This window comes from Notolabrus celidotus, chromosome 4 (assembly GCF_009762535.1).
Source record: "Notolabrus celidotus isolate fNotCel1 chromosome 4, fNotCel1.pri, whole genome shotgun sequence".
Lineage (NCBI taxonomy): Eukaryota > Metazoa > Chordata > Actinopteri > Labriformes > Labridae > Notolabrus > Notolabrus celidotus.
The window spans coordinates 27,473,440-27,500,409 of record NC_048275.1 but is presented as its reverse complement, the minus strand read 5'-3'; the positions used below and the strand labels follow the sequence as shown (position 1 = coordinate 27,500,409).

The window sequence follows — 26,970 nt, the reverse complement described above, 5'->3', positions numbered from 1 at the left end:
GCATGCCGGCCTCGCCTTTAACTTCTGTTTGTCACAGGGGCTCAAATCCTCTCCGCCTCTATCCCTGATGTCTGTATCCTCTGACGTCTTTGAAACAGACTGCAAAGCTTAAGCTGTTTGGAGAAAGGAAATGATGCAACATAAATTTCAAGGCAAGGATGCTCTGTCTTTCTCCCTCTCCCCACCTTCACACACACACTGCAGGATTAAAATCAATAGCCTTCAAGAGGGAGTCAATGCAGAAACTAATAGCTAACAAACCCAATGCTGTAAAATCACCAGCAGCTCCTCACACAGGGTGGTTGTAATGTAAAGAAATTGTGTTTGAGCATGCTGTGGATCTCTGTCACCCTTATAGAATTATTTTCCTCAACAACAGAAGCATCAGGAGGATGAAAACATCCCCGGCTCTTGTAACCAAGAGGGCAAACAGACACCTCAACACTGTAGCCAACATAGGAATGCACAAAAGAGCTCGTGTTTAACTTGATTAAGAAATTTGGCCATTTTTCTTGCTGACATTGATTGGGCTGAGCGTCTGACTAAGCAGCTCCACATTAAGCGAGAGGGCACTTTACGGGCATCCACATTCATCTCAGACTGGAAGCTTTCCTCCCCTTTCGGCTCAAAGTGCTGATGGTCTCACGCTGCAGGGTGACGTGATTCAAACTCAACAACAACAGTCTTTATTTGGAAAGCAAGACCCCCCGCGATCATTATCTTTATTTTAAACATCAACTGCCTCTTCATTAGCATCATTTCCCATTATGCTCACTTTCTGTGTAATCACTTTAAAATACATCAACAAAAACAATATTAGTCAGTTTTATCACGGTTGTGTAAGCACAAGCACGCAACACTAGCAGAAAACCTTTACATCAGGAGAAAGCAAATGTAGAAAAGATGCTGAGTCCAAACACAAACTAAATAATAAATAAATTAAGAACAAATACCCTGAAAATACAGAATGTAAAGTCACGAAAACACACAAAACACAAAAAACAGACACAGTAGAACAAAGCAACATGGTTAGTTATTACAGCAGGAGTCTGTATGCCTGTAGGGCAGTACTAAGTGGAACTGGATTTGATGTTTTTCGGGAAAAGACCCCGACTCCATCAGGGTGAATTTGATAACAGGGACTAAGGGCTGTGGTGGTCTTGTGGAGTTTGGGTCCTGATGACCCAGGGTTCAACCAGAGATAGCCTCAATTAGGCCTTTGGAGGTCCAGACTGATGCACCTGATACCTTCATCTCACTTGACATCCATCCCAACTCTGTTTCAAAACTGCTGTGAAAGAAACTTTAAATCTCTGACCAATCGCCACACTCCACCTTTAAAGCTCCTGGGATGGTGCATGTGCAGTTTCACAAGGATATCAAGCTACACGAGGGGATTAACCACCAAAAGATCATTCATGATACCTAAACAAACTGACTTTGATAAAGGATAATCCACTTCCAATCCATATGAGTATAGTGAGTGGATAGAAGACATCAGCAGGTGGACACATTTTTAGTGGCCAGATGGTTTTTGGTGGAGGAACCCAAAGTGGACACTAGAGAGCAATTGAGCACACAACTCACTTGAAGCTTACAACCTCGTTTTCTGTGATCATGCACAGACTGTCAAATACCAAGACATAGACTCTGAGATTTGTTTTGGGTAATCAGAAATCCTCCAAAGCCCCAAAAAAAGAGCATAAGACCACCAAGTGTACTCTTGACCATGAAGAGTTTCTGTATTTACAGCATATTGGCTGATAATGTGTTTCTCTGTGTTTTTTGCAGCACATTTTTGTCCCTTTCAGATGCCATAATTTCATGTTCTCTTTATTTTCAGGTCACCAACTTTAAGTATTGTTCTCTGAATAAATTATGCGTGTAAAAGCTTTTTTCTTTGGAACATTTAAGACTGACTTTTTGTGGGAACAGTACAGCTCTTTATCTCTGTTTTTATATATGAAGTATTCGTCACATGAAAGCTTGTGTAGCTGGATCAGCTGAAAAGGTGCATTGAGTGAGTCTCATATGCTGACAGTGTCACTCTGGAAGCTTTTTTATGATTAAACTTGATCTTGTGGCAGGGTTAAGTTCTGCCTGTCCTGTCCTTAGTGCAGTCAGTCAGCAGTCCACCAGGGGCATCAATTCACTAGCTGTGTCAAAGTTCTGCAGCTGTTCTCATGCGGCTTCAAAAGGCTGGATCCTGATCTTTGAACAGATTGTCTCAGGACATGATGGGAAAAGACAAAGACTGCTAATAGGCTATTTGATCAGCAGAGTTTATGGCTGCTATGTACAGGTCAAAACAGATCAGAGGGACTGTGGATCTTGAATGCAGCTCTGAGGGGATTTTTTTTTTCCCTGTATGGGTGCCCAGTGGATTCTTAGTGGGGTTTCTTGCTTGCAGTAACAGCAACAAAAAATGAAGTGTGCAACATCAGTTTGGAGACACTTGGGCACAAAGATGGCGAGTGCCTTCACATTGACAAACACAAGCTTTTCCCCCGCAAACCCTATTTTCCCCGAATTGTTGCAGGGATGTTTTTTTTTCTCCTTGGGGGTTCTTCGGTGTTTATAGTCGGTGAAAAGAAGATAAAGTCAGACCGGTTGTCTCTTTAAATCAAGCTGCAGTGTTGATGTGCCCTCAAGCTGAAATGGTAAGAACCATTTCCACCTCTGCGGCAGGGAGCCTGACCAAATAGGCGCACTAGAGCGCTTCAAACGTGATTCTCATTCCCTTGGTCACTAGTGGTCTATGGTCGCCTCGACTCCTGGAGAGGAAAGCTATTTGCCAGTCTTTTTCTGGGAGAGTTTTTTTCCCCCTGCGCATCTCGGAGACATTATTTAATTTTTATTTTCTCTTTTTTGTTCCATCCGCAGAACTCTGTGGCAGTCGCCTCAATCCATTTACCGCTGGCTGGTACGCCTATCTCCTCCTCTGCGCTGCAATCTGTTGATAACTCCACTTGCAGGCTGCAGTTTATTGTGTTTCGCAATGGGAAACTCTTTCCTTGCACGGGGAATTCGTCAAATCTCGCAGACGATGGAAAGCGTAGGAGCGTTTCAACACCAGTTGCATTCACCAAATTAGGTAAGAGGAAATCCATTTTTATCATCATGCCTGTGATGTCAACGCTGTGCTGTGTTGCCGACTACATGCGTACACACACTCACACACAGCTTCATAGTTTGTTCTGCGCAACATGTTGTCACACAAGCTTTACAACCTTGCGTGCATGATGCTGCAATAAATCCAAACGAGTCTGTTTCTGTTTTGAAATTCAGTGAATGAAACCACCGCATTAATGCACACTACTACAGCTTTCCATTTGACATTAAAGTTGATCCACAACACTCTCTGCATAATGCGCGCGTGTAGCTTGTTTGCATGTAAATAGCGCGTGCTAGTGTCCACGCTTCTCGTGCCACAGCACTTACACACTTTCCCCTTGGTTTCCTTAATTGAATGTCTTGCTTTTCCTTGCAGATGGGTGCAGCCTCGGGAGCGCTGTGCACTCCGTTACTATCGCTCTGAGGCACTTCGCTCTGGGTGTAGACCCTACCGCAGCCTACTGGGATTTTGACCTACTGGATGGACACGGTGGCTGGAGGGCAGAGGGCTGCCACATAACAGGCTCCGGGGGCAACACGACCACCATTCATTGCACCCATCATAATAACTTTGCTGTGCTAATGGTGAGTAGTGTACAGTGTAGTTCCAGTGTCATTCATTGTAGCACAACCATGCCCCCCACCCACCCATACCCCACATCTTTCACTGCTTAGGGCCTATTATGGATCAAATGCATCTTTTTTCACCCTGGAATAGATGGAGTCACGTGTTGTAGGAAGCGCTTCATGCAGGGACCTTTGAAAGCTTCCTTTATTGTTGCTCTTCAGCAGAGGGAAAGGATTTGTCAAATGCGCTGCGGGGATTTATTGGCTTTGGAGTATGCGCTACACTAAATTCCCCCTGTATCCTGGAGATGAGAAGTTGCGCGTGTTGTAGGCTGTAGCCTGCCACCTTTTTCCAAAAAGCAGCACAGCAGCAGCAGCTGCAATAGAACCGATGCTCTGGAGAAGGAGCGCCTTGTCAGGAGCTATTCGCCTCCAAGCGCAAGTGCTGTGCTAATTGGCTGCAACCATCACCGAGCAAAAATGTTGGACTGCAAAGCGTAGCATCGTTCATCTGTATCGCTCAAGTTCGACGCCGCTGAGATGCCTTCTCCCGACGACGTCCTCCTGTTCACATTGATTTCATGAGGATAATACCAAAAGCGCAATGGCATCGCATCGCCCAGTCGCTCCGTAGAGCCGCTGCGCCTGGTCCGCTTTTTTTGGATGAAAAGAAATCCTCCGGATGTTTACCGAAGAGTGGGATTCGTTAGACTGGGAGGTCAGTTCTCAGCAGAGCATGAAAAGTGTTGCTTGAGATGTCGGTGCTTTCGAGTTGCCTTTTTACCTGCATATTTTATGAAGACGCTATTCTGTTCCGCTGTTGTTCGTGTGTGGAGAGAAGCTGGCTCGAGAAAAAAAAGCCGCATAGGAATGAGAAAGAGTGGGGTACAGAGAGGAAGAGGCTCTCTAAAAAGGAATGAGGGGCTCTGGGGGGAGAGTGGGGTGACTGTGGAGAATACTGAGCTGTTGTCAGATGGAGAGCAGATGCCAGGTTGTCATTGTGCATGTATTTTCTATCAAACACGGGCTTGGGGAGGCGCGCCGTCAATGGGCACCTTCTGGCTGGCAGAATAAAGCGAAATCTGCATTTTTTGTTACAATTCCTGGCACGAGATTGATTTGAACTTCAAGACACGTCCGACAGGCAGAAGGTAGTCAGAGCGATGGTGGAGAGCAGACACAGAAATGTCCACACTGTGGCGAGTGTTTGCGCCGAGGTTTGCGCGTCTGCTAATGCAGTCACCACACCCGCCTGGTCTCTGCAGTGCCCGAGAAAAGGACCCTTATTTACGGACTCGTGACATCATTCTCCTCATGGCTTCTTCTAAAATATGCTATACTGCAACAGTGACCTGTATAGCTCAGGGCGGCTTCTGCAAGTAGCAGACCTGTTGCATAATCTTTCATGTGAGAGGAATCGCTTTTACCGGCTGCCTGCCAGATGACCATTTTTAATTGACAGCATTTAGAAGTGAGGAGCCTCCGCCAGTGAAGCGCTCATTTAAACTCCTGCAGAGAGGGACTGAAATAACATCAAAGCTTTGGTGTTCTGAGGGAAAAATCAGGGGAACTAGTTGCAAAGTCTGTAAAAGTCTGCTGTGACAGTAGTACAAAAGGCAACAGTAGTGTTTACATTTTCTGACAGTTTTCTCTCTGGCAGATACATGACCATATATGACATTGCTGTATCACCGTCTTTCTACATGATGCAGCCAGATCTGTTGTTAGATGAGCTGTCTACTGAATACAGTGTGAGAATCCACCTCATGCTGCATGTGTGATGCTGAGCAGAATGACAGAGGGTTAGCCACAAAGCATGACAGTTCTGAAGGATGAATAATGCAACAAATTCATTTCAAAGAAAATTGGGGGAGGTGGGAAAATGATGCCTGAAAGGCACAATGCAATATGCAATTCCTATTGATCCACACTCTTTCACTTCTTATTTTGCGTAAGTGTATGTAATTTTGTGTGTGGGTGTTATTGTGTGTGTGTGTGTGTGTGTGTGTGTGTGTGTGTGTGTGTGTGTGTGTGTGTGTGTGTGTGTGTGTGCGTGCATGTGTGTGGGTGTGCGTGTGTGTGTGTAAGAAAGAGATTATTAGTCTACAAATAGCATGACAACCCAGCACAATTGCCCCTTTGGGATATAAAAAGTACTTTAATGAGAATCTTTTTGACTTGGCGCAGGAGGTATTACATTGTGAAGCCCCTCTCCCTCCATTCCATGCGATCAGAATGCTGAGTAACTGACTTGGGACAGGATGTGTGAAGAAAACTCAACAAGAGAGCAGCCCGCAAAGCTTTTCTTTGTGATTTTAATGTTTATTTGACCCCTGCTGAGCACTTTGAGGAATACCTGGTGTAATAAATATATCATTCTGTTTGTCTCTCATTAGAAAGCAGGTCAAATTCTGACCTGTTACTCTAGTTAAACCTGTGATGCAGATTATTCCACATGTGTGTCAGGTGTCGAATGACAGAGAGCCTCTTTTCACCCTGCACTAAGCAGAGCTTGAAGCTGTTCCAGATTTCAGCACCAGGGACAGTTCCCTTGCAATCCCCCCACCCCTCTCTCCTTGTGTCCCGCCTCCTCCTCCTCTTCCCTTCCTCTGCCTCCTGCAGGCCGGTGTCTGTCTGAAGGCAGGGCTGACTCACTCGTTTACAGCAACACAGCCTCATAATCTGTCTTCATCACAGTGACGGGCCTCAGAGCCCCCCTTTACCCCCTCTAAAACTCCCCTCATCTCCTCTGTAGGGCCTCTGCATGTGCTGTAACTTCTTTAAGTCTCAACAGCAGCTATTTTCATTTACTTATTCAAATATGGAGGTAACACAGACTAAGGAGTTCCTGCATGTGTTAACTGCCATGCTGCACACTGTTTAATATGCAGGAGCAGACCTTTACAACGACAGACACAAAGAGGGGGGGGGGTTGGCTGGCTTCTGTAACTATCCAATCAAAATAAAGACCCTAAGGCCACGGGCCAATAAGAGACAAGCTGCTCACAGATGTGTTCCCATACACTGTACAGGCTGTAATGGATGTGTGATTCCTGGAAGCAGGAGGCTCCTCTGGTGACGCTGTATCACAGTTACAGTAGAGCAGGTGACATGTTGCTGGTGGAGTCTCTATTTAGTAGTAGTCGTAATCGTGGTCTCCAAATTGTGGGAGAAGTTTCAAATCATTTAGAATTAAAAGTACCAGTCTTTTCTAGTTACATGCTGGAATAAAAAGTCTGAAATTCACATTTCTGAAACGGCAGAAAATGTGCCGCATGTCCATGATAGTATTCTGTTGTATTTAACTCTTCTGTGATTGTTGTGTTGTACTGTTATAGCTGGTGTGTCAGAGTGACTTTCAATTACTCTACAGTGTGTCAAGTTCAGTTTTACAGCCTGCTGGACAAATTCAAGAGGAGGAGAGAGACTTTCAACTCAAATTTGGATCGTTTTGTGTTTGCTTTGCTCTGCGTTATCGCTTTTTGTACATGTAGTTCCTTTTTTTTGTGAAATTTCAAACACTTCTCTATCTGTGCCTCTTAACACTTGGATCAGAGACAAGTAGAGTCAAATATACTCTTTTGGAAGGACTGCCAACAACTCACACATGTCTCAATGGTTGCCCACAACACATTTCCCTTTGTTACTGGAGTCTTTGCTCTTTTGTGTTTTAGGAGTATCATGGGTACATACTGAGTAATGAAGGGTAACAGCAGGAAAAGGACTTCAGTATTTAAGAGCTGAGCTGCTGCTAACGTTAGCTCTCTATTTGACTAAAAGCTTTTATCTAGTTAAATAAATCAATTACAATAATACAACTTGGAAGACATACAAAGGCTGTAAATGTTACATTTTTTTCAAGGAATATGCCCCATGTGCCGATGCTGTAGTCTTGTTTCCAGCTGCTGCTGGTTCAACTCTCTGCCGTACCCTTTGATACACTTCATCCCCCACAATCTACACCCTGCCTTTCCTATATCTCCAACACACCAATACATTTCACTTAATGTCAAACCACTAATATTTAGCTCTGTCATAGGCTTTTACTCAGTATTTAAACTGGTAGTAGTTTCTTAATGTGTATTTTAGTTTTTGATGGGCAGGACTTGAACCTCTGTTGTTTTGAATTCCTCCTTTTACTCTTTTTCTTGTATAAATGGATCAGGCAAATAGATGGAAAGAACAACGCACAGCCTTATTTAGGATTTATGTGGCCATGTTGTGCTAATGATCTCATCTTGTGGTGATCATTGGTGATTTTGGTCAAGTTTTACCAGTTAAGCTAGTTTGGTTTCTCTGGAACACTTCATTGAATACACCTTCGTGATATGTAAAAAATATTATACAAGTTAATCTTGCATGAGGCCCATTGACTTCCCTCTTTAACCTCGGAGTTCATGGTTTAATTTGGAGTATCTAATCCACAACTCACTTGTCCTCACTGCTGTGCCTCCATCTTGAACCAAACCAACCACGACAGGATTCCATCTAGAAACATTAGTTCTTACTGGCTAAGCCGTCTGCAGGCTCCATCACAGTGAGACATTGACCGTACTGCTGCATGCTGAATCTGACCACCATCTCCTGTTGGCCTTACAGAGAACCGCATCCAGGAAAATCCGTTTTCCTCACTCTCTAGCCTTTATCCTGATGACAGTGTGCACGCTACTCTTCAGAAACATAACTGTCTCTCTGTTATTGTGAATTAAAAGGTAGCAACATGGAGGAAATTAAGAATGAATGGACAAAAGCATTCTTGATGAGATATAATTAGAAAGCTCTTAGAGAAAGAGGCGATTGATTTTGATTACATTCTTAAAATAACATCCTTTAAAGGAAGTAGTTTATTCAAATTCAATTCACATGTGGGGTTTTCTTGTCTCGCAATTAATGCAAATACACACAAACTGTCAGCTGTACAGGAAATGTGTTGCTAATCAAAAACCACCTCCTGGCAACTTCTGTGATTTAGAAATGGTGTTTTTCCTGTTTTCGCCTTGTTTTCTCCGTCTGTTTTTCAGCGTAGAGCCATTTCAAAGTTGTATGTCCTCGTTAGTCTTTTGTCCACATCCTGACTCAAGGCAGACATAATGAGACAACCAGCCAGTTTTCAGCTTTCGCCCACTAGCAGGCCCAGTCTTCACCGGGGTTATCTCCATGCCCTCCAACTCTTCTATCTCTAAGACATTTTCTTCTAAAGGAGCTTTGGTATGTGTGTTTAAGGAGATGAAGGGGTTTACACTGATAATGACGATGACCTGCTTAGATATGCAGCAGCGTCTCACTGCACCGTGTTGGCATCCTCTGTTGATATGTAATGTAGTGGGAGGGAAAGAGGGACGGGGTGATGACAGGCTGTGATATCAGCAGAGGGGGTGATGCCTTGTGGTTGTTTTTAAAGCTGATAGTGTATTTAACAAGGAGGCGCCCCAAACAACACTTCTCTTAACCTCTAAAGAACGCTTGTCATGCAACACATACACCAGGCCGCCTGCAAATCACTGCTCTCTGCTGAGAAATGTTCCAGGAGCATGTTACCAGTGGTGGTTCTAGACCAATTTTACTGGGGGGGCCAGGCTGGGGCCAAGGGTGTTGTCAGAGGGACACATTTAATCCTGACAAAAGAGACTGAGAAGAGCGAGGACTGGCTGAGAACAAACTGGCAAAACATCTGTGCATCCCTATATAGTAGACATATATACTACTGTGTACTTGATCAAAATCCAGACTGACAGCAGCTGTTTGGCTGTTTACGCTCAACATGAGTCCCTTAGCGCTCTAAAGGACTGAAACCAAGTGCCACACACATGTGTTCCGCCTGTAACATCGGCGCGATACCAAAGCTTTTTTTATTGTACAATATTTGTTTGGAGGTGGGGCCACAGGGGGGTCCAGGTTCAGTTTTACAGGGGCACTGGCCCCTGTTGGCCCCTCCCCAGAACCGCCACTACATGTTACTCTCCCCTGAGATCAGATCAGGGTGTTTCAGGGCTTTGGTTCTTGAACGGACCTTCAAAGACTGTTTTTAATTTGAACTTTCTCATGGCCATCTGGAATAAGTTACACCTGATGACTGATAAAAAAAAAAAAATACATACCCTTAGAACAGGAGATAGTATTGGAACAATGTGGCAATAATATGTCATGGTAGCAAAGTCACCAGTGTGTTGCAAATTACAAAATCCTTCATTTTAATGCCTGGGGAAAGACAAGCAAGAACACAACTGCAATTACCGTAAAATCCAAAATATAAGTCCCACTGGTATGCAAAATGTTATTTGTTTTGTTGGCTGACAGAGAGAAAACGCTTTTAAGTCCTGCCTGATGATTTCCAATGCAGCCAACAAAGTCCACATTGTGCAGTTTCCGTGTAGCTGTATAGCTTTTTCTAGTACCATCTGTTAAAGCCATGTGTATGCATACTGTGATTTGTCCACCTATAGGGGGCCTAAAAAGGGTGCTTAGGATCTTGGAAAATGGTTTAATGTTAAGTGGAATGTAGTAAAAGGTGTAGCAACCCAAAATGTAGTCATCCCATATTCGGAAACGGGACCCCTGCAGGTTTAAAAAGCAAGGTTGTTTGAACAGAGCAGGGTCCTCTCTTTGTGCTAAGCTAAGTGTTTGTGGAAGGAAGGCTTTTTTGTGCATGCTCCAAAATGTGAACCAAGATTTTCTGGGTTTGTACTCTAACAACAAATGCTACTTTAAGTAACCGCATACAGTAGTGGCATTAATAATTAAAACATTGTGTCTGCGTTGGTGTTAAGCTCTGTCATGGTTATGCAGTTCATGCTAATTCATACAGTAAAAGCTAATCATTTGCAGCACACCTACTAAGAGCTACCTCTCACCCTTTACCTCACTTGCACTCGTTCTTAACGTGACAGCTGACAGACGAGCTCTAATCCTCCTCCATCCGCGTGTAGGCCGCCGTGCAGCCTTGCAGTCTACTCTCCAGCAGCTGACTTCACCCGTTACTTTGTGGCTCAGCTTAGTGCTGTGCTGTGTGAACTCACCCTGCATGAGTCGCGGTTCAGCTTAGGTTAATATTTAATAAATGCACTCATGTTCCATTTGTAGGCATTAACTTAAATTTGATGTCAGGCATGATTACTTTAGTACACAGGGATTGCTTTGTGTGTGTGTGTGTGTGTGTGTGTGTGTGTGTGTGTGTGTGTGTGTGTTTGTGTTTGTGCGTCACTGCAGACCTCCCTTGCTGCTGTTTTGGTTGAACCTTTAAGTGTTTGCTGACTTGCCTTCGTGTGAAAGGGGTAGGGGTCTGGCTCAGACAGCAGTCCCCTCTTTCCCCCCGGAGCAGATTGCTTCTGGCCATTAACCTGACACGGGATGCAGATTGTTTTCTCCCTGAACTAATGAGTTCAAAGCTCACAGACCTCCATTTATCTCAAACACCAACAGTTTTACCCTGCATGGCATCACTGGAGTCGGCCAGTATTCACTGCTAGGTCTCCTCCGTCTGTGCCGGTCACTCTATTTTTAATGCAGTGTGTAGGCCAATCCCTTTTTTAGCTTGGATACAAATTGCATTGCTTTAACCTATTGTTATTCAAATTATGTATGCTCCTCAGCTAAGTGCATGAAAGATTATAATATTGCTGCTCGCAGCAGAAGGGATTGTTGCACTTAATGTGTCTGCGTGTGTAAAGAAAGTTAATAGGCTGTTTGTTGGCCTCGCAGTTTTGATGTTGTTTATATACAGACAGTGATGAATTGGCAGCCAGTGCTGTTTTTTATAGCGCTTTCTTCAAATGTAAAGCTGTCCGCGCTGACAAGCAGTCTTTATGAAAGATAATGATGTAGTCACATTTTGATTTAATTTCCAAGTTAATGATTTTGGCACACATTTTCTCAAACAATCAGTTGGATGTGAAGACTGAGCTGGGATACAGATGAGTTTTTTTGGGCTCACATTCACAGTCTGCATTCTCCATCATTAGTCACAAATGATTCAAATGAAACACATCCACTTGTCCTTTTGCATGTGACAGAGGCCATCTGACATACATGATTCATGTGTGAGAACACTGTCAGGACTTGCAGTCTCCACCAAACAAGCCATGAAAAACAAGAAGTGTTCGCTTCATAACGTGGAGTCTGATCTGAAAGTGTCCGTGTTCAAATGTCGTCGTCGTCGTCCCCCCACTCTCACCAGCTGTTCCCTCATCGACAGTGCGACCCTCCCTGAACCCCAGAGACAGCCTGGTAGAAATGAGGGCATGCCATGTAAACAGCTTCTCGCTTTCTGCCTCTGTTTTAGTTTTGTCTCTGCCTTCAGATGGGTTGCCATATTTTATGCTCCACATTTACTAGAACTGGACAGCGGCTCATTTATACAATGCTGGGCAGTCTAGACAAACACATTAACAGCTTATCTTTTTTACTCCACCAGAGGAGTGAAAAAATGATCCGCCCCGTGGCAGGCTGGCCAGCTAGCTGTCTGGCTGGCCGTCTGTCTGCATGTCCACCTCTGTTGTCAGCCAAGACGACAGTTCCCAGACTGCCCGCCTCTGCCCTCCATGTCCCTGCTGCTGCTGCCAAGCCCTGATTAGAAAAGTTTATCATCCCAGAAACAGAAAAGGCAAAGGGTTAAAGGTAACAGTCATTTTTTATAACAGACTTAAACAATTTACTCCTGCAAGTGGTTCATTAGACCTCCTGAGCTTCTTCTCAAACAATCATGGTCACATGACCTCTGATGTTTAACCTCATGGCTGTGCAGGAGTGCATTCTTCTCCTCAGCATGCAGGGGAAGCAGAGCCATGCCCTGCAGTTAGATATTAATTCAATCTACAGTAAGGGTGTGGAGCTGCCGCTGCCACTGCTGCTGGTTGCTAGGCTTGTAATTAGGGAGCAGCTATTGATGCAATGTGGCCCTCTGCTCTCCTAGGAGGAAGATAAGGACAGCACAAAATGAGACTAGCGTCATTTGAAGGGGGAGCGATAACAAGACATGCCAGCGGTTCTGTCTTTTGGCAAGGTCCATGAAGGTCCCTTCAGATTGGAGTTTGAGCTCGTACAGTTTTTTTTATGTGATGTTAATACAAATATTACACTGTTGTCACGCAGGAAGTCATCTCTCCTTGGCCAAGATGGGACTGCATAGGATAAGTTTGATTAGCTGCATTCTTGTAAATAAATCAATCATGAACAACAGGACCTCCTGAAGATTTTTGGGACAGTCGCTGCCACAGACCGAGCAGCATTAAGATGAACTTGAGCACACTGATAAGATGCACTAAGCACTACGGGAATCATGAACTTAAAAATCAGGGAGTAGCGTGGAATGTGATCTCCTTATTAATTTTTGTCTATGGTTGTGATGAAAATAACATTAAAGTTAACGCTTCATTTTAGGTAGATGCCATTTTTATCCAACAGCCTGAGCAGTAAATCTTTGCAATGATTTATTTGCATACACAATCAAGGTTGATCTCCCCATTGTTGGCATGTGTATTGTGTGGCCAATCCAAAAACAGACAAGTGAGCGTCATGTAATCCCCTCAAAAGGACATGAGCGTCATGTAGCGTGCCATTGATAATGTGTTTTAGGTATTCTTATGAATCGCCAAGAGAAACTGTAATGTGCAGACGGCAGGAGATTTTACTGGCAGCTGGTAAGAAGTCCCGGTGAGATGAAAAGTTCTCAATACGCCAATGGGATAATTTACAAAGCCCTGGTACTGCATACAGGAGTGTACTGGCCCACTTGAAGCAATGGGGTTGATGTAAAATGAGGTCAATTGAAGCAAAATTCCTCAGTGACTCTTTACAGATCAAGACCTCAGGCTTGTTGAGCCATGCCCGCAGTGCCAACATGTACCAAGATGCATTGTATACAATACTCGCAGCTTCTGCCTTGCTCTGATGCATTTCTTTGGATGTATACTTTGGCTGCAGTATACCTGGCCGTATATCTCCCTCTCATCCTCATCTGCATGCTCATACTCTCTGCTTATTTGGGCCAATTTTACCGTCATTAGTGTGTTTTTTGATAGTTTGCTATACAAGCAAAGTTTAAGACAACAAATCTAACTATACATTTTAAACCATGAATCCAACCATCCATGGATAACGGTAAAGCTAAATTTATTCTACAGAATCAGAATTGACTTTATTGTCATTATACCAAAGTAGAATGAAAACCCATGTGCCAATTATCTGTCTAGTGAGGAAGAATATGACAATGATAAATACAAAAAGGTTAAAAACAATTTATGAAAACCTTAAAGTGACTGCAGGTTTATCTACAGAACTATGGTGCTTGGGAGCAGCAGCAGGACAGCACCAATGTAATTGCTGTGACTGGTGTGCATGTGCAATTTAGCTTGAACACTTGTGTGCTGTGTTTACAGTCTCAGTAGGGGGTGTTTACAATCTTCTATGTGTGCACATGGGTTTCACAGTTCTACAGTGCATTCTGAGGTGGGAGTCTGCAGCTCTGGGAATAAAAAAGCTGTTTATAAATCTATTTGTGCTGAATCTATGTTAGTCCTGAACCATTTGCCAGGCTGCAGTGGTTGAAACATTGAGCCCCCACAGTGATTGATGTGCATGCAGATGTTGGTGGCCTTCTTCCTGAGACATGTATAGATGATGATGTCCAGCTTAGAGAGCTCCTTACCCACGATGCATTGGGCTGCCTTCAGTCAGTCTAAGTCCTCCTGTTCAGCATCTGTGCAGGTGGTATGCCACACAGTGATGCAGTTAGTCTGGATGCATAAGTTGGTGGTCCTGCAGAAGTTGAGCAGCAGTCTGAGTGGGAGCTGTTTCAGTTTCCTCTGGAAGAAGGATCTCTGTTCAGCCTTTATGACCAGATGCAAGGTCCATGTCGGGTGACTGAACACTTAGACTCTCTTGAATGTTAGGCTGTTCATGATTTCCACAGCTTCTCCATGTGTTTAGAGAGGTCTATGATCATCTCAGTAGCACATATGTATCAGTGAGCAATCTGTCTGTGACGAGTCCCTTTATTAAGTTGACACTGCAGTTTATTTAAAGCCAGTTTCATGACATTATGAGTAACACACTTTAATCTGCAGCTACATTTGGTCCTTATAAATGCCCCTGTATTCATGTTTGCGTATTACTCCCTTTTAACCAAGTTTCTTCTATTTTTAGAAATTAAATTGACAAGTTTGCAAAGTATGATCATTGAATTATTCACCTTTTGTAGTTAACAAGAAAAACACAGAATAAAGGCAGCCCTAGTCGTTTCTGGCTACTTGATTCTTTGCTCACGAGGCCTGTGGGTGTCTTTCTGGACTGTTTATTTGCAAATGACAATACATGAGAGAGGTTTATAAAATAATATAAACTGCAGCAATGTGTGAGATATGGCTCAAATCATGGTAAAGTTGTTTTTACAGCCCAGCACCACAAGCAATGCATCAGAAGGCCCAGTACGGCAACTAGGAGTAACTCCTCAAACAACCTCAGCACATAAAGAAACCTCAGGAGAGTCTATTCAAAGAGAGACTCCTTTCTGTGGACAGCTGGGTGTGCAACAGCTGTTCTGGGAGGGAAATAGATTTAGGAAAAGGAACAGAAAATTATAACAGTTATACAGAAAAAGCACAATATGCGGCAAGCAGATCATAATAGGGCTGCTTCTCTGATGATCAATCAAATAATCAGTAGAGAAGACAACAGCTCAATTCAGATTTTGTCACTGCAATCGCTGCAACTTTTCTAGCTTTATGCAGAGCAATGTAAGAGAATCAGTATTGCCTTTAGCTTCACAGAGTCTCAACACAACCTCCTAAAATAAAAGGATTAATAATTGAAGTCCCATGTTTCACTAACACCAAAAATTGACTGTATATAAGGATGACGTGCCTCTATCTCCTTCAATTTGTTTTAAAAGTGAAGCCAAAATACTACTGTGACAAGCACTGACATATTGTGCTGGTGATGTATTTGTTCAAGTTTTCTTTCTTTATTCCTTCTTAAGTAATAATACATGACCCATGTTCCATCTGTTATTAAGGAGGAGGCGGGCTTAATGACCTATACTGCAGCTAGTTTTGGCTTCACTACAGGAGAGAAGTTGTGCCATCCATACACAGTCTATGGGACAACATTATTGTGATATAAATGTCAGTTAATTGGGAGCAGTGAAAGGGGTTGGGGAGGGTTAGATGACAGTTAGGCACCTTGTTTATAAAAAAAAAGTCTTGATTGTGAAAAGATTAACAGGTTGGTTGAGGTTGCTACCTTCAAGAACCAGGGGCTGAGACTTGGGATGGAGGAACACTGATGAGAGTGTCCTGGTCCTGCATACACATATGTCTCTTTTTTGGAGGGGATAATGAGAGAGGAGGGATAAGATAAGGTAGGCACAGTTGACATAATGCATAAAGAGCAGGTGATTCAAATAATAAGGGAGGTGCATGGTTTGGTTCCTGAAACAATGATGAAGGCAGTTAATCAATAAAAATTAGTGTCCTTCTGACACTCTTTGGCACGGCTTGAGGCTTTGAGACTAGCTGCTAATAACTTTAGCTCAGCTCTGATAAATTGAGATCCGGTCTTATAATGATAAAACTCCTTCATCTGAGTTAAAGCTGCAGTTTTTTAACGGCTGTGACGTGACTCCAAAAACTGAGGCAGCAAATGAAGCGACTGCTTGGAAATGTTCAAATATCTGGCTATCCAGCAATTAGCCAGCAGTAACAGAAAACTGGAATAAACTGGGGTTTGAGAGATAAAACATCACACTTGCACAGAGTGGAGCTGAAGAAATCTTCTTTTTCTCCTTGTGCAGCAGAACGCACAAGCTTGATGAACCTCAAAGAATTTCTTTCAAAAGGAAAAAAACATTTCTCCTTGGTCTATCTTTAGGGCTGTTTGGCATGTTTTCAGTGTATCCATCACTGTATGAGCTGTTACCATGAGAGTCCAAGAGTACGTCAGAGTGGGTAAAGATCTGTCTAAAAATACTCATGTTAGGCTGAACTGCACATCCATAGGTGGACGATTGTGCCGCTGTGTTTCATATTCAAAGCTTGCTTGAAAATCTCCCCCCAGATATCCCATTCCACACGGGTGAGCGATGTGCTCTGGAATCAGAGGTGAAAACTAATCTGGGCACTGAAAATTCCCTCCTCTTTCTCTGCCTGACGTCTTGCCTTTGCCTTACAAATGACCCTAATGAGATGCAAACATGTAAATTGCCTGTGGAGGAGAAGGAGCGTCCACTTAGGTTTAAATGGCATGGATAGCACAACTGTCAGATGGTAAAATGGAGCAGGGCTGAGATCTCAGTGCGCTATATGTAATCAAAAATGGGGTAAAATTGCATTGTGGTTGGGGACGAAGGGAAGCAGAAACCTGTTCCTCTCTCTCTGGCTGGTTCATGTCTTTGTAATCACTCTTCATCTCCTTATCCCCCTATCACTGCTTTTCAATGTACACCCTGCAACAAGCTTCCCTCTATTACATACCATATTACACACCACATTTTGTATGCATTTGTTTTTACACGGTTGACTGCTTTCACTCTATAGCTCCCCTCGTTCCTCCATTCTCTTTCAGCAGCTGTTTCTCAGGGGGCTTCATGCCACCAGTTAGAGAACATAGCAGCAAGAGTCCAGCACTGGTGATGAAACGGCATTGCAGCTTGCAGCAGCAGTGACTCCAGGGAGCCAACGAGCGACTGAGTTGTTTATGGCAGGTGTTCGTGATTTTTGATGTAACAAAAAAAAATAGTATTTACACCTCAATGAGATTCAGAGTTCAGTTGTTTATAGAACTGTGATGTGGCCAAAACGCTAGGACAAAAATCTACATTTGTCGCCCAGGAAATATCAGATCTACAACATAATTCATCAGTAAAATAGATGATTTTGTAAATCAGTTTCCTATAGTTTAAATATGAAAACAGCTTTACACAACTCTTGCTACAAAGCAGCTGCTGTATACTTGCAGCATGTGTGCTTTATTTGCAGTATGTTTGCTGTTCATGCAGTTGTTTCTGCTTTTTGCAGCACAATGTTTTTATGCTGTGCGTTTCAGCTGTTGCATTTGTTTTGATCTTTTGCATGTGTTTTTAAATTGCATTGTTTCTGCATTTACAGCAAGATCGTCTCTCCTTGTTGGCCATCATACTTGGTGTAGTTGCAATTTTAAGCCAAAATCTTCTTTGCCACTTCTGCAGGAAGTGATGTTTCTGACTCATGCTGTCCATAACAGTTTTATGTACATGCATTCCAAAAATGATAGGGATGCCGTATAACATGAAACAAACTGAGAATGTATTAAAAATATAGACATCGAACAAATAAAAGGCACTTCTCCAGTCTCTATTAATTTGTTTACTAGAGAAAGATTTTTTACTTCCCAAAAAAGGTGCAAAGCTATGAAAAGCAAAGCAAAGCTAAGGACAGAAAATCATTTGCTCCTCGTCCTGCTCATATCAAAGCAATCATTGCAGCACACATGCTCAGTTGCTAATTGCTCAAATCAGCTGCGCCCAACAGCAGCACAACAGCAAGACAATTAAAAGCACAAATACCCTGACCAGCTGGAAAAACATAGAAATACATTAAATAGAGAATATAAAAATATATATTCAAAGTAATTCTAACCAGAAGTCTCTTATTTCTATAAATGAGTTAAATAAGGCACATAGACTGGAATTACTCTATGGCTCTAACACATGGTTAACACAATGGACTACCAAAAACACTTACTGTTACAGGCAGCTTAAAGTGACCAATTAATGGAGTATTCAGGGGGAACCCATACATGCTTGGGGAGGATATACAAACTGCACACAGAAATAATTCGAACTAGGAACCTTATTACCACCGTGCAGAACACAACTTTGACAAGCATGATATCCATTAAGTCTTGTATCAGTGCAAGTAATTTAGATGTATCTGTCGGCCCTCTCACAGTGAGAAGACTCAGGTCCTCACACGCCCCTTCAGTAGTTTTATTTCCAGAGATGGTGGCAACACCTTACCTTACTGGGCCCTCAAATGTGTTTTATTCCAGAAAGCTGAGGAAATAATGTGGTTTCTATGGCAATACAAATGCAGCCATCAAATGCCCAACATTACACAGTTGTTTCTTTTATGTATTCAGCAAGCACTGGGAGGGCTGTTAGAGGTGCAGGAGACAGAAAGAGCGAGCACCTGAATCTGAAAATGGTGGACATCAACCGCTGTGTGTGTGTATGTGTGTGAAGGAGCTGTGTGAAAGCACCACACATACAAATAGGCTGATTTACCCACTGAGAGCGACATTTTCTGTTAGAGTATGCTTTGTGCTGCTTTGCGACACATCTTCACGTGTTAACAGAGCTGAATCTGTCAAGCACTGCCCTGTTCTCACTCATTGTGGGAGGCAGATCAGACACGTTTTTGGTACAAGGCGTTGACCTGCAAGAGAACGAGGTGTGGACTGGTGTCTTGTGCTCTCCCACTCTGCTGGGAGCTGAGAACAGAGCATGAGTAGCGTGCGCACGAGGGCCGAGGTGTCGCCAGCATGTGCGTGTGTGGGGAGGTTTGTCCTTGTGTGTGCCCCCGTGTCCCTGCTTGTGACCATGGGTGTGTGTGTGTGTGTGTGTATGTGTGTGTGTGTGTGTGTGTGTGTGTGTGTGTGTGTGTGTGTGTGTGTGTGTGTGTGTGTGTGTGTGTGTGTGTAGCTCACAGAGAGCCTCATCCATTCAGCAGGCTATGGTGTGTAGAGATTGGAAGAGATGAGTCACCCCACTCAGACAACACCTACTAACCATCTCGCCCGCGTTCTCTCCTCGACCTGAGCACATGTAGATAGACAATATATGATACACAAAGTTTGCTTCATGAGTTTCAGGCTTTCTCATAAATTCACTTTAAAACAAAATGACTTGCCCCATTAAGGAGGTTTGTATCATTCTGGACTTTTTATCATATAATTAAAAGAAATCTTCTCTAAAATGTATTTCTATTGATTCCTGTTCTTGGATCGATAAGATGGGAGATTATATCATGATTTCTGAAAGCATGTTTTATGCTTGAATTTAATGTCTAGGGAGAATCATCCAGACATGCATCTTATGTTGGGGTAAGAAGCCCGGTGCAGTTTAGGCAGGACAAATATCTTGATACATTGAATTTGAAGGTCTACAAAACACATTTTTAATACATCCCCCTTTAACCTGATCTGAAATAAAATCGTATAAATACAGAACTTTTGTCCTTAAGCAGTGAAAGCTCTGACTACTGTCTTTTGCATCGTCATATTGCACTTAAGCTGCCAAAGTCTTGACAAAATCCAGAACGGCAAACGAAATCTAAACAACATTCTTTTGTGTGGAGTAAGAGTTTAAGCTTTATCTATTTCCTTCAAGTCAAATCTATCAGTTATTGGTGAATGATATGACATTCAATTTGGCACCTTCATTCTCCTTTTGGATAACTTGCAGTCGGTTTTGTTTCCATTTATTGCCAACATCACGTCAAAATTTCAAAACATTTGTCGATTAACAAATACCTGCAAAACTACTGACTGTTTCATCGGACAACTATGATTAAAATGTATGGTTAGATGTATATATGTCATCCTATATACCTTTCTAGCATGTTTGCATTAGTATTTTAAGCATTTGGCAATGGTAAACACAGGCTAACTATTTTCAAACCCGCTAACCATGAGATTTAAATTTATTACATTGTTAAAACAGGTTCATGTGTTCATGTGTGTGCTAATTTACTGTATGTGCGTGCATATTTGCCAGGATGCATGATAGACGATTATTGCAGCAGTTAGCACACGTAAAAGTAGACTCATGTCCATGGATGTCAAGAGTGCAGATACTTCATCCCTGTCTACTTCTGCATAATGCTTAGTGAAACCAGTTACACCTATAATTAACCTTAATGTCAACCCACCCCCTGTCCTTAACAACTGAGGGCACCATTGAAAGAGTTTACACTTCACACATGACACCAGGTACTTAACTCCTGGACTGTTTGAGAAATGAGACACGTAACAATTAGCAGAGTCAGCCTTTTCTTCAACCGACTGACTGACTGCTGCTGTAAGAGCTGTAGTGAGTCAAAGACTCTGTCTGATGGAAAACTGGGACACCCAGCATGGAACATTTAAAAATCCCAGATAAACCAGGACAATCCCAGATAACCGGAACTTCTGGTCACAGCAGGTTAGAGCCCAGAAGACATTTCTCTTGAAAACTACTTGAAAAGGGGACATTTTTTCCACAGATATTCATAGACCCTGATCACATCTATGAATAACTGTTGAAAATATTTTGAAGTCATGTCTTGTAGCCTACTGTGGCAAAAATGAATAGAATACAGCGCATCACCGTCACCAACAAAAAAAACAAGAACAGAGTAGATATTGATTCCCCAATCTTTGGCTCATGCTTCCCTCAATCACTCATCAAATGCTCTCAAAAAATCAGTCCTGTTAGTTATCAGTTAACTACATTAGCATCGAGCCATCGTCAGGGCTACAGCCTGCGCATTAGTAGTCTTCTTTTTATCCTCTTCCTTTGGAATTATTTGTAACTACTTCCTTTAGATCTCTCTGGACCTTCTTGTTATCACCACACTGCCCATAATACGCCATATGGCTCACACTCCCCTCAATAAGCCATCAAGGGCTCTAAAAAAAATCGGTCCCGTTAGTTATCAGTAAGCTACGTTAGCATCCAGCCATCGTCAGGGCTACAACCTGCGCATTAGCAGTCTACTTTTTATCATCTTTCTTAGGAAATGTTTGTAACTACTTCCTTTAAATCCCTCTGGACCTTTGTGTTATTGACACAGCCCATGATATGCCGTAATGCTTTTTTATGACAAAAAATATTATGTTGAGATTATATCTTTGCATTAACAATCATTTCAACTGCTGGAAAAAAAGCATTTTCAAAATTTTAAAACAAAACCTTGTTTCTGACACGTCGATTTAGAAATCACATTTTAGTCGGTGGAAAACTGCACAGTTGAAATGAGGTCTTGGATACTCAGAACTGATTTCACCCTGTTTTCAACTAAATTATAACCCTGAAATCCAAGTGATTGTGCCAAAAAAAAACAACATATGATAATGACTGATGTTAGTCATCCCGGATTTAGATTGGCGCTGCAAACAAAACATCATTTAGAGAAAGCAAAACAAAGATATGATTCTGTGACACAGCTCTGCAGCATCAGAAGTCCTCCAAAACTTTGTTAAACTTGAATCATTTGCTTCATCAAAAACTGCACAACCTCAGATGGATGATTCATTGCAGTCCTTTGACATCAGTTATTTTAACTGGGTATAACTGAGAATCTGACATGAGTGTGTACACAGTGTAGGATGTGAAAAAACTTGAGTGTATTATTTGTCCCAGAATAAAAGATGGCTGTAGCCCAGCACATGAAACTGAGCGCCGGTATGTTTGGTGTTAGAGAAGGCATCGTGCTCGACTAATCCTCCCTGGAAATAAAAGCCAACAAACACAAGGGATGAGATTCATTTCAGTGTCTTCTTATATTAAAAGCAATCTCCTTACTGCTCTCACATTTGTTGCTATTGATCCATTCTGTTAGTCGCAGACTTGAGTATTCACGTCTCTTTGTTCTACTTACAGAGAGGAGGAGAGTGTGTGTGGGGGGAGGGGGGTTGACTACATTGAATTATGAGCTGTTTGCAAGGTTGAGCCATGCACAAGCCTCTTTTATTTGTAGTCACGCTTTACATGTCTGCACTGAACAGCAATTACATTAGCTTCTGTATAAGATTTGAAAAGCCTAAAGCTAAATACAACACTTCTAATCTGAGACTCTGGAGAAATGAATGCTAATTAAACAATGCCCCCTTGATGTTTGAGGAGATGGATACAGTCTCAAATGACAGGGTTGATCGAGAAGGCCCTTGTATTTTATGCAGATCCAGGTTCCTCATCAGCTCGTGATTTCTATTGACTTGATGGATGCATTGATTCCATGTGAATTGATCACTCATTCCCCTGTGGGCCTCGTTTGCCTCTGCTGTTGAACATTATCAGCGAGGTGTTGATTACAAGCATGGCCACATCTCAAAGCTACAAGCTGAGTGACAGCCACAAGATACCTCTGAAGCACTGCATTAATGGTGCATGACTGTTTTGTGACTGTTGTCAAGTCCAGAGGTTATTGTATCACCTCCCTCCTCTTGTTATCAAACAATGTTCGGGCAGGCCGGAGTGAGTTTGATTTGCACACTTGCTCCGTTTCTGTTCCAGCGTTCACACAGCCGCTCAAGGATGATAAAATACAAAGCTGGATGAGAGCTGGAGCCCTGCAGGCTGTTCACCAGAGGATTTTAATTTTGTTTTTCTCTCCCTTTCTCTTCTCTCCCTAATGCACAATGTTTGTGCATTCTTGCGTGCACCAATTTGATTACAACAGGGGAAGGAGCACATTTGCAAGGATACACAGGGAAAATTGGCTTACAGACTCTGCAGCTCTAACAGCACCAATTGAAAGTCAAACGAATTTAAGGGGAGCTTCGATCATCTCAAATTGGAACCCTCTTTTGTTTATTTTGAGGACCAAACATTATTTTTTTTATTTAACCTGGCCTAGAACAGCGACACAAAAAGACTTAGCACAAGAATTGTTTTTTAATACAGAGAGAACATAGAATAACAATGGAATCAAATGGATCCCAATCGTAAACAGGCAGTATCGAGCAGAACATCTACAGCAAGATGTGTCTGCCTCTAAGTCATTCAAAAGCATCCAATGACACCAGTTAATTTAGCTTCAGGTCTTTTTGTAATTGGTTCCAAGTTAAGGGAGCAGCAAATTTAAACACCTTTTTTCCTATCGTAGTTCCTTAGACCCTAGACAGTAAGAAAAGGTCCTAGGAACAGAGATTTCAAGTTCTGTTTGATGTAGATTAGATGGTAGGAAGGAAGCAGACCTAAAATGGACTACGTGATTAGTCTACGTGATTAGTCTACGTGACGACAAAGAGGACCAACCAATATATTGATAAAGCAAAGAGTGATGAGTGAGGCCTTTAAAGTTAGTGATGAACATACATATACAAGACATCGCCCAGTAAAGGCATAAAAGTGGCAGCAACCAGTCTTTTTTGGACTGAAAAGAGATTTGATTCCAAAATGAAACCCAGTTGAAATCATAAAAACAATTGTTGAACAGTGTTAAAAGCAAGCTGCAGCTGGGAGGGAGCTTGGTTTTGAGTGGATGTCGAGCAGTACATCAGAGTCATCAGCATAGAAACTGACCCTGCAGCACTCTTTTGGTCACAGTAACATTGGACTATTGGCCAATACATCCCTCTCTTTAGAGCCACCAGACCCCATTCACATAAACAGTCATTTATCTTGCAAAACACTGGCGTTGCTCGTCTACTAATGTATTAACAGGTTAGTTTGTTTAAGTGGTTTTGACTTTTATGTTTTAAAGGGTAAGTTTGGATTCCACAGAGACAATATTTGGGTAGTGCACAAACATGAAGGAGCAACCAGATGAGGAGGGAGTAGACCAACAACTCCTGTGCTCTGCAAGGTGTCATTACAGATTTTCAATGGAGTCTCGTGCTGTTTCACAAAGAATTCACAAAGCAACCAAATTATTGTTTCTGTAATAGAAAAAAAAGCATCTTACTCTTTGACTCGAGGGGTCTATCTTTGTAGGGATCTTTTCTGCTATGCTGTCAATAATATTGTAACATTTTTTATCTTTCTTTTCAGTACCACCTGCTTCAAAAAACAAACAATTAATTTACATTCAATACTACAGAAAAACAACAAAGCTTATCAAATAACAGACCTGTACTTGTGTTTTTAATCCATGAGGGAGAGCAGCGCTGGTCGATCAACTTAAGAGAGAGAGAGTGCCAGGAGCGAAGACATCACAGCGAAAAAGACAAAAGAAAAAACATATTTTCTGATTGTTTTATAGCTGTTATGCTCTTAAACCCTCATAAACCGATCCCATCTACACACATTCACACAGAAAGGTGCTAGATTCTGTTTGCCTGTAAAGTTGTGTTATTCTCCTGCTGCATGTGTCTACTCCACCGTCCACCACAGCCACTACACCACTAACTCTCCTCATGCACAGGTCACAGGTGAATGATGTTCTTGAAGTCCCTTTGGGGCCTCTTAAAGATTCATGCATACACTTCCATCTGTTGCAGACAGAGGGGAGAGACAGTGACATCACTTAGTCCCTACAAGTTTACCAGTCCTTGCCTGAGGGCTGTTGGCTGTGAGCTCAATACCACTGCACAAAAACCTTAAAACACCATGTGTCTGAAAGAAGACAATAAGAAAACACAGGCAGAGAGCTCAATCTCTGCAGATACACACCATCACACACTTCTTCTGGACTATTATTGGTAAATTAGAGGAAGTATTTTGTTTTGGGTTTACACTTTTTTCTTTTTTTTTTTCTTTTTTCCACTGACAGCTGAAGTTATAAAGAAGAGCAATATGTTTATAGTACATTTTTGGACTCTTAAATATGTTCAAACTAATTTATATATGTATATATTCCAATATATATAGGCTTAAATAACAAAATCTTCCTCCATTTTTTTCCAGAAATGACTCGTGTGTAAGATCTACAGGTTGTGCAGATCAACATTACGAAATGCTGAGCCTGTAAGTCCTCTCAGACCAACAGTGTATTTGTCCCATTTTATTTTGCAGGCCTGATAACCTTGCACCCACTGTGCCTGTGCGCTGAGATTATGGATCAAGTTTAATTGACTCTGGTAATCTGATTTTGGCATGGGGAGGGAGGATCCTGGATTAAAGATGTAACTACAACGCAAACAGGGGATCAGAGGCCCGTTCAGCTGCTGAGGACAATGGAGGCATGTTTAAATGTAACATGCCAGTGCTAATCCAAAGTAGGCTAAACTAAGCTGCCCTGCATGGTAATATTGTTGCCTCTCTGTAATGAATTGCACTGTCAGAGGCCTGGTCACATTGTTCTGCAGCACAGACACAGTAATGAAGTGGCCGCTGTGCTGTGATGTGATATGATAGCAGTAATGATAATAACTGGAGTGGAGGAATCGCATTTGATGCTGGCTGCTCTCGTCCCTAGCTGACATGCTGTTTTGGGCTTCTGCGAGGAGGAGTACAACAGGATGAGAAGTTTAGAGCATGCTGTGAACTCCTCCAATGGAACATCAGTCATCAGGACAGCCAAGTCAGCGAGGGAATCTGTATCTGTAACTGATGCATGTTCCGCTGTGAAGTACTCACGACTGAAATATACAGAAGTGAAACTTTATACATGAAGGTAGAAGCAAACAAGTTACAGAACATGTGCACAAGGGCTAGCATAATCATGACTCTTTGAATGGGGTGGAAATGGTACTGCTGCAGAAATTTGAAAAATTGGACACATATCACTAAATAAACATAAATCTAACATTTTTCATGAACTCAACTATAGTCAGTGAGTCTGCAGCTTTTAGTCCGTACCTGGGCATTAAACATTTTCAGATAACTACTTTTTCACAGTAAAAACTTGCTTAAGCATCACCCTCCCAGCATGCTTTGTGTAGCGATAGCTACAATTTGGACTTGTCTACTGTGGATTTCCTATTACGTCACCCGTCCTCACCCTGGCATTCCATAGCATCGCCCCTGTTGCTAAGCAATGGGTAGCGAGCTGGCTAACTAGCTAACATAGCTGTTATAACGTAGCTTGACCTTAGCATCATGCTATACACCGTAACTACCCTTATCATAATTTTTTCACTTGGCCAAAGCATCCTGAAAGCTAAGAAGGATGTTTTTCTCAGCTGCATTTTGAGGGGGCCTGTGAAATGGTACGACCTTTGATGCACTGCTCAGTCTTCAAATGCGCCTTTCGAAAAATACAGCCCCTGAATTGGGACACAGCTCACGAAGGGGTGGGAATCTTCAGCCCTGCAACAGAACATTCAGTCGGCATGCACTGTTACTCTGTGAGTCTCTTAGGATACTGTTTTTAAAGACTATATTATTTAATTAGATTAAAAAACTCAGTCTGATGCCAAGAAATGTATTAAAAAAACCCGGGCCAATTTTATTGCCAGCTCAGCTTGTAGCCCCTGAAGCCCTGCCAAAGAGTAGTGAAGAGTACAGTTGTCAGTGTGAAGCTTCTTCTTTTTTTATTTTTTTTTTAAATAGTTTCACTTTTTTTTTTTACTTGGTCCACTTTATTTGAAGAAAAGTAAACCCCTGCAAATAAGTTGAATCCTTTTTGAAGCCTCTTGAACACAGACCACACTCACAAAAACTAACCCAACCTAAAA

At 42.3% G+C, this 26,970-nt stretch overlaps 1 protein-coding gene across 1 annotated transcript in view; it reads left to right on the top strand.

Annotated features, from left to right (window-relative positions):
• LOC117811550 (adhesion G protein-coupled receptor A3) overlaps nt 1-26,970 on the top strand; it is a 251,293-nt gene that overhangs the window by 170,961 nt on the left and 53,362 nt on the right. Inside the window, exons 13-14 of the mRNA XM_034681900.1 lie at nt 2,884-3,094; nt 3,491-3,699. Of these exons, the coding sequence (XP_034537791.1) occupies nt 2,884-3,094; nt 3,491-3,699 (420 nt within the window). The remainder of the gene's footprint in view (nt 1-2,883; nt 3,095-3,490; nt 3,700-26,970) is intronic.